At 47.0% G+C, this 16161-nt stretch overlaps 1 protein-coding gene across 1 annotated transcript in view; it reads right to left on the bottom strand.

Moving 5' to 3' along the window:
- slc37a1 (solute carrier family 37 member 1) overlaps positions 1-16161 on the bottom strand; it is a gene marked incomplete at its 3' end in the record, with an annotated part of 65127 nt that overhangs the window by 45293 nt on the left and 3673 nt on the right. Inside the window, exons 2-5 of the mRNA XM_079254614.1 lie at positions 11947-12160; positions 10864-10945; positions 10370-10478; positions 10040-10118 (exon numbers count right to left, since the gene is read on the bottom strand). Coding sequence (XP_079110740.1) covers positions 10040-10118; positions 10370-10478; positions 10864-10945; positions 11947-12002 — 326 coding nt within the window. The 5' untranslated portion in view covers positions 12003-12160. The remainder of the gene's footprint in view (positions 1-10039; positions 10119-10369; positions 10479-10863; positions 10946-11946; positions 12161-16161) is intronic.

The raw sequence follows: 16161 nt of genomic DNA on the forward strand, positions 1-16161 counted from the left end.
AGTTCCCAGTTAAAGCGATCGTGTTACTGACTAGTTCCCACTTAAAGCGATCGTGTTACTGACTAGTTCCCAGTTAAAGCTGTCGTGTTACTGACTAGTTCCCAGTTAAAGCGGTCGTGTTACTCACTTGTTCTCAGTTAAAGCGGTCGTGTTACTGACCTGTTCCCAGTTAAAGCAGTCGTGTTACTGACTTGTTCCCAGTTAAAGCAGTCGTGTTACTGACTTGTTCCCAGTTCAAGCGGCCGTGTTACTGACTAGTTCCCAGTTAAAGCGGTCGTGTTACTGACTAGTTCCCAGTTAAAGCGGTCGTGTTACTGACTAGTTCCCAGTTAAAGTGGTCTTGTTACTGACTAGTTCCCACTTAAAGCGATCGTGTTACTGACTAGTTCCCAGTTAAAGCTGTCGTGTTACTGACTAGTTCCCAGTTAAAGCAGTCATTTTACTGACTAGTTCCCAGTTAAAGCTGTCGTGTTACTGACTAGTTCCCAGTTAAGGCGGTCGTGTTACTGACTAGTTCCCAGTTAAAGCGGTCGTGTTACTGACTAGTTCCCAGTTAAAGCGGTCATGTTACTGACTAGTTCCCAGTTAAAGCTGTCGTGTTACTGACTAGTTCCCAGTTAAAGCGGCCATGTTACTGACTAGTTCCCAGTTAAAGCGGCCATGTTACTGACTAGTTCCCAGTTAAAGCGGTCATGTTACTGACTAGTTCCCAGTTAAAGCGGTCATGTTACTGACTTGTTCCCAGTTAGAGCGGCCGTGTTACTGACTAGTTCCCAGTTAAAGCGGTCGTGTTACTGACTAGTTCCCAGTTAAAGCGGTCGTGTTACTGACTAGCTCCAACTTAAAGCTGTTGTATTACTGACTAGTTCCCAGTTAAAGCGGCCATGTTACTGACTAGTTCCCACTTAAAGCGATAGTGTTACTGACTAGTTCCCAGTTAAAGCGGTCATGTTACTGACTAGTTCCCAGTTAAAGCGGTCATGTTACTGACTAGTTCCCAGTTAAAGCGGTCTTGTTACTGACTAGTTCCCAGTTAAAGCGGCCATGTTACTGACTAGTTCCCAGTTAAAGCGGTCGTGTTACTGACTAGCTCCCAGTTAAAGCTGTCGTATTACTGACTAGTTCCCAGTTAAAGCAGTCATTTTACTGACTAGTTCCCAGTTAAAGCGGTCTTGTTACTGACTAGTTCCCAGTTAAAGCGGCCATGTTACTGACTAGTTCCCATATAAAGCTGTCGTGTTACTGACTAGTTCCCACTTAAAGCTAACGTGTTACTGACTAGTTCCCAGTTAAAGCAAACGTGTTACTGACTAGTTCCCAGTTAAAGCTGTCGTGTTACTGACTTGTTCCCAGTTAAAGCGGTCGTGTTACTCACTTGTTCTCAGTTTAAGCGGTCGTGTTACTGACTTGTTCCCAGTTAAAGCAGTCGTGTTACTGACTAGTTCCCAGTTAAAGCTGTCGTGTTACTGACTTGTTCCCAGTTCAAGCGGCCGTGTTACTTACTTGTTCCCAGTTCAAGCGGCCGTGTTACTGACTACTTCCCAGTTAAAGCGGTCGTGTTACTGACTAGTTCCCAGTTAAAGCGGTCTTGTTACTGACTAGTTCCCACTTAAAGCGATCGTGTTACTGACTAGTTCCCAGTTAAAGCTGACGTGTTACTGACTAGTTCCCACTTAAAGCAGTCATTTTACTGACTATTTCCCAGTTAAAGCTGTCGTGTTACTGACTAGTTCCCAGTTAAAGCGGTCGTGTTACTCACTTGTTCTCAGTTTAAGCGGTCATGTTACTGACTTGTTCCCAGTTAAAGCGGTCGTGTTACTGACTTGTTCCCAGTTCAAGCGGCCGTGTTACTGACTAGTTCCCAGTTAAAGCGGTCGTGTTACTGACTAGTTCCCAGTTAAAGCGGTTTTTGTTACTGACTAGTTCCCAGTTAAAGCTGTCGTGTTACTGACTAGTTCCCAGTTAAAGCGATCGTGTTACTGACTAGTTCCCACTTAAAGCGATCGTGTTACTGACTAGTTCCCAGTTAAAGCTGTCGTGTTACTGACTAGTTCCCAGTTAAAGCGGTCGTGTTACTCACTTGTTCCCAGTTAAAGCTGTCGTGTTACTGACTAGTTCCCAGTTAAGGCGGTCGTGTTACTGACTAGTTCTCAGTTTAAGCGGTCGTGTTACTGACTTGTTCCCAGTTAAAGCGGTCGTGTTACTGACTTGTTCCCAGTTCAAGCGGCCGTGTTACTGACTAGTTCCCAGTTAAAGCGGTTGTGTTACTGACTAGTTCCCAGTTAAAGCGGTCTTGTTACTGACTGGTTCCCAGTTAAAGCTGTCGTGTTACTGACTAGTTCCCAGTTAAAGCGATCGTGTTACTGACTAGTTCCCCGTTAAAGCTGTCGTGTTACTGACTAGTTCCCAGTTAAAGCAATCGTGTTACTGACTAGTTCCCAGTTAAAGCGGTCGTGTTACTGACTAGTTCCCAGTTAAAGCGGTCTTGTTACTGACTAGTTCCCAGTTAAAGCGGTCTTGTTACTGACTAGTTCCCAGTTAAAGCGGCCATGTTACTGACTAGTTCCCAGTTAAAGCGGTCGTGTTACTGACTAGTTCCCAGTTAAAGTGGCCGTGTTACTGACTAGTTCCCAGTTAAAGCGGTCGTGTTACTGACTAGTTCCCAGTTAAAGCGGTCTTGTTACTGACTAGTTCCCAGTTAAAGCGGCCATGTTACTGACTAGTTCCCAGTTAAAGCGGTCGTGTTACTGACTAGTTCCCAGTTAAAGTAGTCATTTCACTGACTAGTTCCCAGTTAAAGCTGTCGTGTTACTGACTAGTTCCCAGTTAAAGCAATCGTGTTACTGACTAGTTCCCAGTTAAAGCGGTCGTGTTACTGACTAGTTCCCAGTTAAAGCGATCGTGTTACTGACTAGTTCCCACTTAAAGCGATCGTGTTACTGACTAGTTCCCAGTTAAAGCTGTCGTGTTACTGACTAGTTCCCAGTTAAAGCGGTCGTGTTACTCACTTGTTCTCAGTTAAAGCGGTCGTGTTACTGACTAGTTCCCAGTTAAAGTAGTCATTTCACTGACTAGTTCCCAGTTAAAGCTGTCGTGTTACTGACTAGTTCCCAGTTAAAGCAATCGTGTTACTGACTAGTTCCCAGTTAAAGCGGTCGTGTTACTGACTAGTTCCCAGTTAAAGCGGCCATGTTACTGACTAGTTCCCAGTTAAAGCGGTCTTGTTACTGACTAGTTCCCAGTTAAAGCGGCCATGTTACTGACTAGTTCCCAGTTAAAGCGGTCGTGTTACTGACTAGTTCCCAGTTAAAGTGGCCATGTTACTGACTAGTTCCCAGTTAAAGCGGTCGTGTTACTGACTAGTTCCCAGTTAAAGCGGTCTTGTTACTGACTAGTTCCCAGTTAAAGCGGCCATGTTACTGACTAGTTCCCAGTTAAAGCGGTCATGTTACTGACTAGTTCCCAGTTAAAGTAGTCATGTTACTGACTAGTTCCCAGTTAAAGTAGTCATGTTACTGACTAGTTCCCAGTTAAAGCGGTCTTGTTACTGACTAGTTCCCACTTAAAGCGATCGTGTTACTGACTAGTTCCCAGTTAAAGCTGTCGTGTTACTGACTAGTTCCCAGTTAAAGCAGTCATTTTACTGACTAGTTCCCAGTTAAAGCTGTCGTGTTACTGACTAGTTCCCAGTTAAGGCGGTCGTGTTACTGACTAGTTCTCAGTTTAAGCGGTCGTGTTACTGACTTGTTCCCAGTTAAAGCGGTCGTGTTACTGACTTGTTCCCAGTTCAAGCGGCCGTGTTACTGACTAGTTCCCAGTTAAAGCGGTTGTGTTACTGACTAGTTCCCAGTTAAAGCGGTCTTGTTACTGACTAGTTCCCAGTTAAAGCTGTCGTGTTACTGACTAGTTCCCAGTTAAAGCGATCGTGTTACTGACTAGTTCCCCGTTAAAGCTGTCGTGTTACTGACTAGTTCCCAGTTAAAGCAATCGTGTTACTGACTAGTTCCCAGTTAAAGCGGTCTTGTTACTGACTAGTTCCCAGTTAAAGCGGCCATGTTACTGACTAGTTCCCAGTTAAAGCGGTCGTGTTACTGACTAGTTCCCAGTTAAAGTAGTCATTTCACTGACTAGTTCCCAGTTAAAGCTGTCGTGTTACTGACTAGTTCCCAGTTAAAGCGGCCATGTTACTGACTAGTTCCCAGTTAAAGCGGTCTTGTTACTGACTAGTTCCCAGTTAAAGCGGCCATGTTACTGACTAGTTCCCAGTTAAAGCGGTCGTGTTACTGACTAGTTCCCAGTTAAAGCGGTCTTGTTACTGACTAGTTCCCAGTTAAAGCGGCCATGTTACTGACTAGTTCCCAGTTAAAGCGGTCGTGTTACTGACTAGTTCCCAGTTAAAGTAGTCATTTCACTGACTAGTTCCCAGTTAAATCTGTCGTGTTACTGACTAGTTCCCAGTTAAAGCAATCGTGTTACTGACTAGTTCCCAGTTAAAGCGGTCGTGTTACTGACTAGTTCCCAGTTAAAGCGGCCATGTTACTGACTAGTTCCCAGTTAAAGCGGTCTTGTTACTGACTAGTTCCCAGTTAAAGCGGTCGTGTTACTGACTAGTTCCCAGTTAAAGTGGCCATGTTACTGACTAGTTCCCAGTTAAAGCGGTCGTGTTACTGACTAGTTCCCAGTTAAAGCGGTCTTGTTACTGACTAGTTCCCAGTTAAAGCGGCCATGTTACTGACTAGTTCCCAGTTAAAGCGGTCATGTTACTGACTAGTTCCCAGTTAAAGCAGTCATGTTACTGACTAGTTCCCAGTTAAAGCTGTCGTGTTACTGACTAGTTCCCAGTTAAAGCGGTCGTGTTACTGACTAGTTCCCAGTTAAAGCGGTCGTGTTACTGACTAGTTCCCAGTTAAAGCGGTCTTGTTACTGACTAGTTCCCAGTTAAAGTGGTCGTGTTACTGACTAGTTCCCAGTTAAAGCGGTCGTGTTACTGACTAGTTCCCAGTTAAAGCGGTCGTGTTACTGACTAGTTCCCAGTTAAAGCGGTCGTGTTACTAACTAGTTCCCAGTTAAAGCGGTCGTGTTACTGACTTGTTCCCAGTTAAAGCGGTCGTGTTACTGACTAGTTCCCAGTTAAAGCGGTCGTGTTACTGACTAGTTCCCAGTTAAAGCGGTCGTGTTACTGACTAGTTCCCAGTTAAAGCGGTCGTGTTACTGACTAGTTCCCAGTTAAAGCGGTCGTGTTACTGACTAGTTCCCAGTTAAAGCGGTCGTGTTACTGACTTGTTCCCAGTTAAAGCGGTCGTGTTACTGACTAGTTCCCAGTTAAAGCGGTCGTGTTACTGACTAGTTCCCAGTTAAAGTAGTCATTTTACTGACTAGTTCCCAGTTAAAGCTGTCGTGTTACTGACTAGTTCCCAGTTAAAGCTGTCGTGTTACTGACTAGTTCCCAGTTAAAGCGGTCGTGTTACTGACTAGTTCCCAGTTAAAGCGGTCGTGTTACTGACTAGTTCCCAGTTAAAGCGGTCGTGTTACTGACTAGTTCCCAGTTAAAGCGGTCGTGTTACTGACTAGTTCCCAGTTAAAGCGGTCTTGTTACTGACTAGTTCCCAGTTAAAGCGGTCTTGTTACTGACTAGTTCCCAGTTAAAGCGGCCATGTTACTGACTAGTTCCCAGTTAAAGTGGCCGTGTTACTGACTAGTTCCCAGTTAAAGCGGTCGTGTTACTGACTAGTTCCCAGTTAAAGCGGTCGTGTTACTGACCTGTTCCCAGTTAAAGCAGTCGTGTTACTGACTTGTTCCCAGTTAAAGCAGTCGTGTTACTGACTTGTTCCCAGTTCAAGCGGCCGTGTTACTGACTAGTTCCCAGTTAAAGCGGTCGTGTTACTGACTAGTTCCCAGTTAAAGCGGTCGTGTTACTGACTAGTTCCCAGTTAAAGCGGTCTTGTTACTGACTAGTTCCCACTTAAAGCGATCGTGTTACTGACTAGTTCCCAGTTAAAGCTGTCGTGTTACTGACTAGTTCCCAGTTAAAGCAGTCATTTTACTGACTAGTTCCCAGTTAAAGCTGTCGTGTTACTGACTAGTTCCCAGTTAAGGCGGTCGTGTTACTGACTAGTTCTCAGTTTAAGCGGTCGTGTTACTGACTTGTTCCCAGTTAAAGCGGTCGTGTTACTGACTTGTTCCCAGTTCAAGCGGCCGTGTTACTGACTAGTTCCCAGTTAAAGCGGTTGTGTTACTGACTAGTTCCCAGTTAAAGCGGTCTTGTTACTGACTAGTTCCCAGTTAAAGCTGTCGTGTTACTGACTAGTTCCCAGTTAAAGCGATCGTGTTACTGACTAGTTCCCCGTTAAAGCTGTCGTGTTACTGACTAGTTCCCAGTTAAAGCAATCGTGTTACTGACTAGTTCCCAGTTAAAGCGGTCTTGTTACTGACTAGTTCCCAGTTAAAGCAATCGTGTTACTGACTAGTTCCCAGTTAAAGCGGTCTTGTTACTGACTAGTTCCCAGTTAAAGCGGCCATGTTACTGACTAGTTCCCAGTTAAAGCGGTCGTGTTACTGACTAGTTCCCAGTTAAAGTAGTCATTTCACTGACTAGTTCCCAGTTAAAGCTGTCGTGTTACTGACTAGTTCCCAGTTAAAGCGGCCATGTTACTGACTAGTTCCCAGTTAAAGCGGTCTTGTTACTGACTAGTTCCCAGTTAAAGCGGCCATGTTACTGACTAGTTCCCAGTTAAAGCGGTCGTGTTACTGACTAGTTCCCAGTTAAAGCGGTCGTGTTACTGACTAGTTCCCAGTTAAAGTGGCCGTGTTACTGACTAGTTCCCAGTTAAAGCGGTCGTGTTACTGACTAGTTCCCAGTTAAAGCGGTCTTGTTACTGACTAGTTCCCAGTTAAAGCGGCCATGTTACTGACTAGTTCCCAGTTAAAGCGGTCATGTTACTGACTAGTTCCCAGTTAAAGCGGTCATGTTACTGACTAGTTCCCAGTTAAAGTAGTCATGTTACTGACTAGTTCCCAGTTAAAGCTGTCGTGTTACTGACTAGTTCCCAGTTAAAGCGGTCGTGTTACTGACTAGTTCCCAGTTAAAGCGGTCGTGTTACTGACTAGTTCCCAGTTAAAGCGGTCTTGTTACTGACTAGTTCCCAGTTAAAGCGGTCGTGTTACTGACTAGTTCCCAGTTAAAGCGGTCTTGTTACTGACTAGTTCCCAGTTAAAGTGGCCATGTTACTGACTAGTTCCCAGTTAAAGCGGTCGTGTTACTGACTAGTTCCCAGTTAAAGCGGTCTTGTTACTGACTAGTTCCCAGTTAAAGCGGCCATGTTACTGACTAGTTCCCAGTTAAAGCGGTCATGTTACTGACTAGTTCCCAGTTAAAGCAGTCGTGTTACTGACTAGTTCCCAGTTAAAGCTGTCGTGTTACTGACTAGTTCCCAGTTAAAGCGGTCGTGTTACTGACTAGTTCCCAGTTAAAGCGGTCGTGTTACTGACTTGTTCCCAGTTAAAGCGGTCGTGTTACTGACTAGTTCCCAGTTAAAGCGGTCGTGTTACTGACTAGTTCCCAGTTAAAGTAGTCATTTTACTGACTAGTTCCCAGTTAAAGCTGTCGTGTTACTGACTAGTTCCCAGTTAAAGCGGTCGTGTTACTGACTAGTTCCCAGTTAAAGCGGTCGTGTTACTGACTAGTTCCCAGTTAAAGCGGTCTTGTTACTGACTAGTTCCCAGTTAAAGCGGTCGTGTTACTGACTAGTTCCCAGTTAAAGCGGTCGTGTTACTGACTAGTTCCCAGTTAAAGCGGTCGTGTTACTGACTAGTTCCCAGTTAAAGCGGTCGTGTTACTGACTAGTTCCCAGTTAAAGCGGTCTTGTTACTGACTAGTTCCCAGTTAAAGCGGTCGTGTTACTGACTTGTTCCCAGTTAAAGTGGTCGTGTTACTAACTAGTTCCCAGTTAAAGCGGTCGTGTTACTGACTAGTTCCCAGTTAAAGCGGTCTTGTTACTGACTAGTTCCCAGTTAAAGCGGTCGTGTTACTGACTTGTTCCCAGTTAAAGTGGTCGTGTTACTAACTAGTTCCCAGTTAAAGCGGTCGTGTTACTGACTAGTTCCCAGTTAAAGCGGTCGTGTTACTGACTAGTTCCCAGTTAAAGCGGTCGTGTTACTGACTAGTTCCCAGTTAAAGCGGTCGTGTTACTGACTAGTTCCCAGTTAAAGCGGTCTTGTTACTGACTAGTTCCCAGTTAAAGCTAACGTGTTACTGACTAGTTCCCAGTTAAAGCGGTCGTGTTACTGACTAGTTCCCAGTTAAAGCGGTCGTGTTACTAACTAGTTCCCAGTTAAAGCGGTCGTGTTACTGACTAGTTCCCAGTTAAAGCGGTCGTGTTACTGACTAGTTCCCAGTTAAAGCGGTCGTGTTACTGACTAGTTCCCAGTTAAAGCGGTCGTGTTACTGACTAGTTCCCAGTTAAAGCGGTCGTGTTACTGACTAGTTCCCAGTTAAAGCGGTCGTGTTACTGACTAGTTCCCAGTTAAAGCGGTCTTGTTACTGACTAGTTCCCAGTTAAAGCTGTCGTGTTACTGACTAGTTCCCAGTTAAAGCGGTCGTGTTACTAACTAGTTCCCAGTTAAAGCGGTCGTGTTACTGACTTGTTCCCAGTTAAAGTGGTCGTGTTACTAACTAGTTCCCAGTTAAAGCGGTCGTGTTACTGACTAGTTCCCAGTTAAAGCGGTCGTGTTACTGACTAGTTCCCAGTTAAAGCGGTCGTGTTACTGACTAGTTCCCAGTTAAAGCGGTCGTGTTACTAACTAGTTCCCAGTTAAAGCGGTCGTGTTACTGACTAGTTCCCAGTTAAAGCGGTCGTGTTACTGACTAGTTCCCAGTTAAAGCGGTCGTGTTACTGACTAGTTCCCAGTTAAAGCGGTCTTGTTACTGACTAGTTCCCAGTTAAAGCGGTCGTGTTACTAACTAGTTCCCAGTTAAAGCGGTCGTGTTACTGACTAGTTCCCAGTTAAAGCGGTCGTGTTACTGACTAGTTCCCAGTTAAAGCGGTCGTGTTACTAACTAGTTCCCAGTTAAAGCGGTCTTGTTACTGACTAGTTCCCAGTTAAAGCGGTCGTGTTACTGACTAGTTCCCAGTTAAAGCGGTCGTGTTACTAACTAGTTCCCAGTTAAAGCGGTCGTGTTACTAACTAGTTCCCAGTTAAAGCGGTCTTGTTACTGACTAGTTCCCAGTTAAAGCGGTCGTGTTACTGACTTGTTCCCAGTTAAAGCGGTCGTGTTACTAACTAGTTCCCAGTTAAAGCGGTCGTGTTACTGACTAGTTCCCAGTTAAAGCGGTCGTGTTACTGACTTGTTCCCAGTTAAAGCGGTCGTGTTACTAACTAGTTCCCAGTTAAAGCGGTCGTGTTACTGACTAGTTCCCAGTTAAAGCGGTCGTGTTACTGACTAGTTCCCAGTTAAAGCGGTCGTGTTACTGACTAGTTCCCAGTTAAAGCGGTCGTGTTACTGACTTGTTCCCAGTTAAAGCGGTCGTGTTACTGACTTGTTCCCAGTTAAAGCGGTCGTGTTACTGACTTGTTCCCAGTTAAAGCGGTCGTGTTACTAACTAGTTCCCAGTTAAAGCGGTCGTGTTACTGACTAGTTCCCAGTTAAAGCGGTCGTGTTACTGACTAGTTCCCAGTTAAAGCGGTCGTGTTACTGACTAGTTCCCAGTTAAAGCGGTCGTGTTACTGACTTGTTCCCAGTTAAAGCGGTCGTGTTACTGACTTGTTCCCAGTTAAAGCGGTCGTGTTACTAACTAGTTCCCAGTTAAAGCGGTCGTGTTACTGACTAGTTCCCAGTTAAAGCGGTCGTGTTACTGACTAGTTCCCAGTTAAAGCGGTCGTGTTACTAACTAGTTCCCAGTTAAAGCGGTCGTGTTACTGACTAGTTCCCAGTTAAAGCGGTCGTGTTACTGACTAGTTCCCAGTTAAAGCGGTCGTGTTACTGACTTGTTCCTAATTGAACAGTCACATTACTGACTGCGGTAAGGTGTCAACATCCCACCTGAGGTACATCCCCACAGCGTAAGCACACAGGAAGGAGTAGTCCATTGCTCCCAGCAGCTGTTTGTAGTTACTTTTATCTGAAAACAGAAAACGTTTTTACTGCATCAGATTTATCTCAAGTGTTTTTAAACAGAGCTGCACAACAAAGTGAAAGGAGAGAAAAGCATCTGAAAAACACAATAAAATATGAAAGATTAAATCAAAAGTTGTTTGTGTTCATGACAACACTTCAATTTGTTTTCACACAAGCTTTAGAAAACTTCTAAAAACCAGGGGGATTCAGCCCCAAAAACCTGCATCACATTTCAGAAGACAAGCAGACACCCACCAAACGGCTTCCAGCTGCAGTCCATGTCGCTGTGCAGGGATGCAGGCTCCTGGTTCGACACCACGGTGGTGAGTTCACTGACTGATGAGCAGTTCTTATGAAACTCGCTCTGTCAACCAGAAGCAGGGTATTGTTAGCTAACCAGAACACATCTGCTTCTACCACAAACAGATGTTAAGGATATGGATCAGTGATCAGAAGTTTTCTATGAGTGGTTCAATACTGAGACAACAGCAGCTGAAGGTAAAACAAGGAGTATAGCTGTTGTTATTGATTTAGTAAGATGATTCCATCAGCTGGTCACATGAACCCACAGAACTCTATGAGCTTTATGTGACTCCAGCAGAAAAGTTTCATATGGTTCACATGACCAGACACCGTCAGCTCATATCCACGTTGAGCAGATTCGGAAAGTCGGACCTGTTCTCCTCATTCATGTCCGAGTTTTATGTAATGTAAAACTGGCAGGTTAAGACCAGATGTTGGTTGTTTACCTTGACAATGCTGATAGGTTTCCTGGAGAGGTGGAAGGCAGTGTAGAGGAGGAATGTGAGGATGAAGGTAAGAGCCCTGTACCTGAAGGAAACACATGAGAAAGCAGCACTGAGAACAAATCTGAGCATTTGTCATGAATCAGGATGTTTGGTTTAATTTGCAGATGGGAAATGACCAGAACCGGCTTCAGAAAGACAGTTTCCTTCCTGCAATGCAATGCTTTCCGAAATGCAATGTTCTCTGCAGCACAACAGTTTCGAGAGGGCTTTATGCAACACTTTCCTCTGCAACATGGTGCTCTCTGCAACCCAGCACATTCTACAAACAATTTTTGCAATGGAACACTTTCTGAGATGCTTTGTGTGATGCTTTCTGCGACACTACTCTTTTTGCGACGCTACGCTTTTTACAGTTCTATGCTTTTTGCGACGCCCCGCTTTTTGCGACGCCATGCTTTCTGTAAAATGGCCACAGCTTTATTTGTGATATTTTCAGCAGAGCAACCCTTTCAGCTATTGGTTGTCAGGGCGAATATAACCAGAAAAAACACATAGTATAACAGTATAGCAAATTATGTCAAGTTAAACCCATTTTAGACTTTGGCTCCTTGGAACACAACACTTTATGCAACTGTTTCTGAAACACAACAATTTTATTTATGTAGCATAAAATTAATGGATGGATAGATAGATGGATGGATAAATGGATGAATGATGAATGAATGGATGGATAGATGGATAGATTAATGATTAAATGATGGATGGATGGATGATGGATGACGAATGGATGATGGCTGGATGGATGAGAGATGGAGTCCTAACCCTCTGCTGGTCTGCTGCAGGTGTTCCCAGGGGAAACAGGTGAGAGATGTTGTATTTGCCGATCATTCTGGGCGATGATTGCAGATTATAATTCACCTTGCAGCTGTGGCTTGATGTGAGTTTACAGTGAGTGGTAGGTTTGCTTCTACACTGACTGCAGAAAGAGGTGATTTTCTTAACTTTTATGTACTATTTAGCACATGTGCATCAGATGTAAATATCAGGTAAAAGAATATCACTATATAACACAGACAGACTTACCACTGGTCCCTGTTGAAGGACACCAGCAGGCGGATCCCTGGAGGAACAGGAGCCATGTTTTGATGATATGGATAACAGCAGCTGACGCAGCTCTCCTCACATGGATCAGACTGATGGCAAACATCAACTTATCGCCATCTCATCATACAGTAAGTCAACATGGAGCAGACACATGAATGGGACCAGAGCAGTGGACGGAAGAGCAGTGCCTTGACTGGAAACAAAAAGGTTGAGACAATCAGGACTCAATGAAATATTGGGTTATCGTGATGTTGAGTAGAGACATGCATCTTTTCGAGACAAACTATAGTCCAATAAATTCAAACTTAAAATCTGACTTCGAAAGATGGAGTCTCATTCCAACCCTGGAACTAAATAACAGAATGGAAACAATAAAGATCAGCACCTTTCCACGACTGCTTTATTTTTTCCAAACCCTCCCAATTAAAGTCTCCAAACAACAACTTTCAGAATGGGACAAGATAAATTATTGTTTTTTCTGGTTAATCAGGATAGTCTGCTAGACCAGGTATGATCTGGTCTCTGTTCAGTCGGGGGGGGGGCAGGATAGTCTGCTAGACCAGGTATGATCTGGTCTCTGTTCAGTCGGGGGGGCAGGATAGTCTGCTAGACCAGGTATGATCTGGTCTCTGTTCAGTCGGGGGGGGCAGGATAGTCTGCTAGACCAGGTATGATCTGGTCTCTGTTCAGTCGGGGGGGCAGGATAGTCTGCTAGACCAGGTATGATCTGGTCTCTGTTCAGTCGGGGGGGCAGGATAGTCTGCTAGACCAGGTATGATCTGGTCTCTGTTCAGTCGGGGGGGCAGGATAGTCTGCTAGACCAGGTATGATCTGGTCTCTGTTCAGTCGGGGGGGGCAGGATAGTCTGCTAGACCAGGTATGATCTGGTCTCTGTTCAGTCGGGGGGGCAGGATAGTCTGCTAGACCAGGTATGATCTGGTCTCTGTTCAGTCGGGGGGGGCAGGATAGTCTGCTAGACCAGGTATGATCTGGTCTCTGTTCAGTCGGGGGGGGCAGGATAGTCTGCTAGACCAGGTATGATCTGGTCTCTGTTCAGTCGGGGGGGCAGGATAGTCTGCTAGACCAGGTATGATCTGGTCTCTGTTCAGTCGGGGGGGGCAGGATAGTCTGCTAGACCAGGTATGATCTGGTCTCTGTTCAGTCGGGGGGGCAGGATAGTCTGCTAGACCAGGTATGATCTGGTCTCTGTTCAGTCGGGGGGGGCAGGATAGTCTGCTAGACCAGGTATGATCTGGTCTCTGTTCAGTCGGGGGGGCAGGATAGTCTGCTAGACCAGGTATGATCTGGTCTCTGTTCAGTCGGGGGGGGCAGGATAGTCTGCTAGACCAGGTATGATCTGGTCTCTGTTCAGTCGGGGGGGGCAGGATAGTCTGCTAGACCAGGTATGATCTGGTCTCTGTTCAGTCGGGGGGGGCAGGATAGTCTGCTAGACCAGGTATGATCTGGTCTCTGTTCAGTCGGGGGGGGCAGGATAGTCTGCTAGACCAGGTATGATCTGGTCTCTGTTCAGTCGGGGGGGCAGGATAGTCTGCTAGACCAGGTATGATCTGGTCTCTGTTCAGTCGGGGGGGCAGGATAGTCTGCTAGACCAGGTATGATCTGGTCTCTGTTCAGTCGGGGGGGGGCAGGATAGTCTGCTAGACCAGGTATGATCTGGTCTCTGTTCAGTCGGGGGGGCAGGATAGTCTGCTAGACCAGGTATGATCTGGTCTCTGTTCAGTCGGGGGGGGCAGGATAGTCTGCTAGACCAGGTATGATCTGGTCTCTGTTCAGTCGGGGGGGCAGGATAGTCTGCTAGACCAGGTATGATCTGGTCTCTGTTCAGTCGGGGGGGCAGGATAGTCTGCTAGACCAGGTATGATCTGGTCTCTGTTCAGTCGGGGGGGGCAGGATAGTCTGCTAGACCAGGTATGATCTGGTCTCTGTTCAGTCGGGGGGGCAGGATAGTCTGCTAGACCAGGTATGATCTGGTCTCTGTTCAGTCGGGGGGGGGCAGGATAGTCTGCTAGACCAGGTATGATCTGGTCTCTGTTCAGTCGGGGGGGGGCAGGATAGTCTGCTAGACCAGGTATGATCTGGTCTCTGTTCAGTCGGGGGGGCAGGATAGTCTGCTAGACCAGGTATGATCTGGTCTCTGTTCAGTCGGGGGGGCAGGATAGTCTGCTAGACCAGGTATGATCTGGTCTCTGTTCAGTCGGGGGGGGCAGGATAGTCTGCTAGACCAGGTATGATCTGGTCTCTGTTCAGTCGGGGGGGCAGGATAGTCTGCTAGACCAGGTATGATCTGGTCTCTGTTCAGTCGGGGGGGCAGGATAGTCTGCTAGACCAGGTATGATCTGGTCTCTGTTCAGTCGGGGGGGCAGGATAGTCTGCTAGACCAGGTATGATCTGGTCTCTGTTCAGTCGGGGGGGCAGGATAGTCTGCTAGACCAGGTATGATCTGGTCTCTGTTCAGTCGGGGGGGCAGGATAGTCTGCTAGACCAGGTATGATCTGGTCTCTGTTCAGTCGGGGGGGGCAGGATAGTCTGCTAGACCAGGTATGATCTGGTCTCTGTTCAGTCGGGGGGGCAGGATAGTCTGCTAGACCAGGTATGATCTGGTCTCTGTTCAGTCGGGGGGGGCAGGATAGTCTGCTAGACCAGGTATGATCTGGTCTCTGTTCAGTCGGGGGGGCAGGATAGTCTGCTAGACCAGGTATGATCTGGTCTCTGTTCAGTCGGGGGGGGCAGGATAGTCTGCTAGACCAGGTATGATCTGGTCTCTGTTCAGTCGGGGGGGGCAGGATAGTCTGCTAGACCAGGTATGATCTGGTCTCTGTTCAGTCGGGGGGGCAGGATAGTCTGCTAGACCAGGTATGATCTGGTCTCTGTTCAGTCGGGGGGGGCAGGATAGTCTGCTAGACCAGGTATGATCTGGTCTCTGTTCAGTCGGGGGGGGCAGGATAGTCTGCTAGACCAGGTATGATCTGGTCTCTGTTCAGTCGGGGGGGCAGGATAGTCTGCTAGACCAGGTATGATCTGGTCTCTGTTCAGTCGGGGGGGGCAGGATAGTCTGCTAGACCAGGTATGATCTGGTCTCTGTTCAGTCGGGGGGGGCAGGATAGTCTGCTAGACCAGGTATGATCTGGTCTCTGTTCAGTCGGGGGGGGCAGGATAGTCTGCTAGACCAGGTATGATCTGGTCTCTGTTCAGTCGGGGGGGCAGGATAGTCTGCTAGACCAGGTATGATCTGGTCTCTGTTCAGTCGGGGGGGCAGGATAGTCTGCTAGACCAGGTATGATCTGGTCTCTGTTCAGTCGGGGGGGCAGGATAGTCTGCTAGACCAGGTATGATCTGGTCTCTGTTCAGTCGGGGGGGGGCAGGATAGTCTGCTAGACCAGGTATGATCTGGTCTCTGTTCAGTCGGGGGGGCAGGATAGTCTGCTAGACCAGGTATGATCTGGTCTCTGTTCAGTCGGGGGGGCAGGATAGTCTGCTAGACCAGGTATGATCTGGTCTCTGTTCAGTCGGGGGGGGCAGGATAGTCTGCTAGACCAGGTATGATCTGGTCTCTGTTCAGTCGGGGGGGCAGGATAGTCTGCTAGACCAGGTATGATCTGGTCTCTGTTCAGTCGGGGGGGGGCAGGATAGTCTGCTAGACCAGGTATGATCTGGTCTCTGTTCAGTCGGGGGGGCAGGATAGTCTGCTAGACCAGGTATGATCTGGTCTCTGTTCAGTCGGGGGGGCAGGATAGTCTGCTAGACCAGGTATGATCTGGTCTCTGTTCAGTCGGGGGGGGGCAGGATAGTCTGCTAGACCAGGTATGATCTGGTCTCTGTTCAGTCGGGGGGGCAGGATAGTCTGCTAGACCAGGTATGATCTGGTCTCTGTTCAGTCGGGGGGGGCAGGATAGTCTGCTAGACCAGGTATGATCTGGTCTCTGTTCAGTCGGGGGGGCAGGATAGTCTGCTAGACCAGGTATGATCTGGTCTCTGTTCAGTCGGGGGGGGGCAGGATAGTCTGCTAGACCAGGTATGATCTGGTCTCTGTTCAGTCGGGGGGGCAGGATAGTCTGCTAGACCAGGTATGATCTGGTCTCTGTTCAGTCGGGGGGGCAGGATAGTCTGCTAGACCAGGTATGATCTGGTCTCTGTTCAGTCGGGGGGGGCAGGATAGTCTGCTAGACCAGGTAT

Source organism: Telmatherina bonti (assembly GCF_933228915.1).
Source record: "Telmatherina bonti genome assembly, chromosome: 15".
Classification (NCBI taxonomy): domain Eukaryota; kingdom Metazoa; phylum Chordata; class Actinopteri; order Atheriniformes; family Telmatherinidae; genus Telmatherina; species Telmatherina bonti.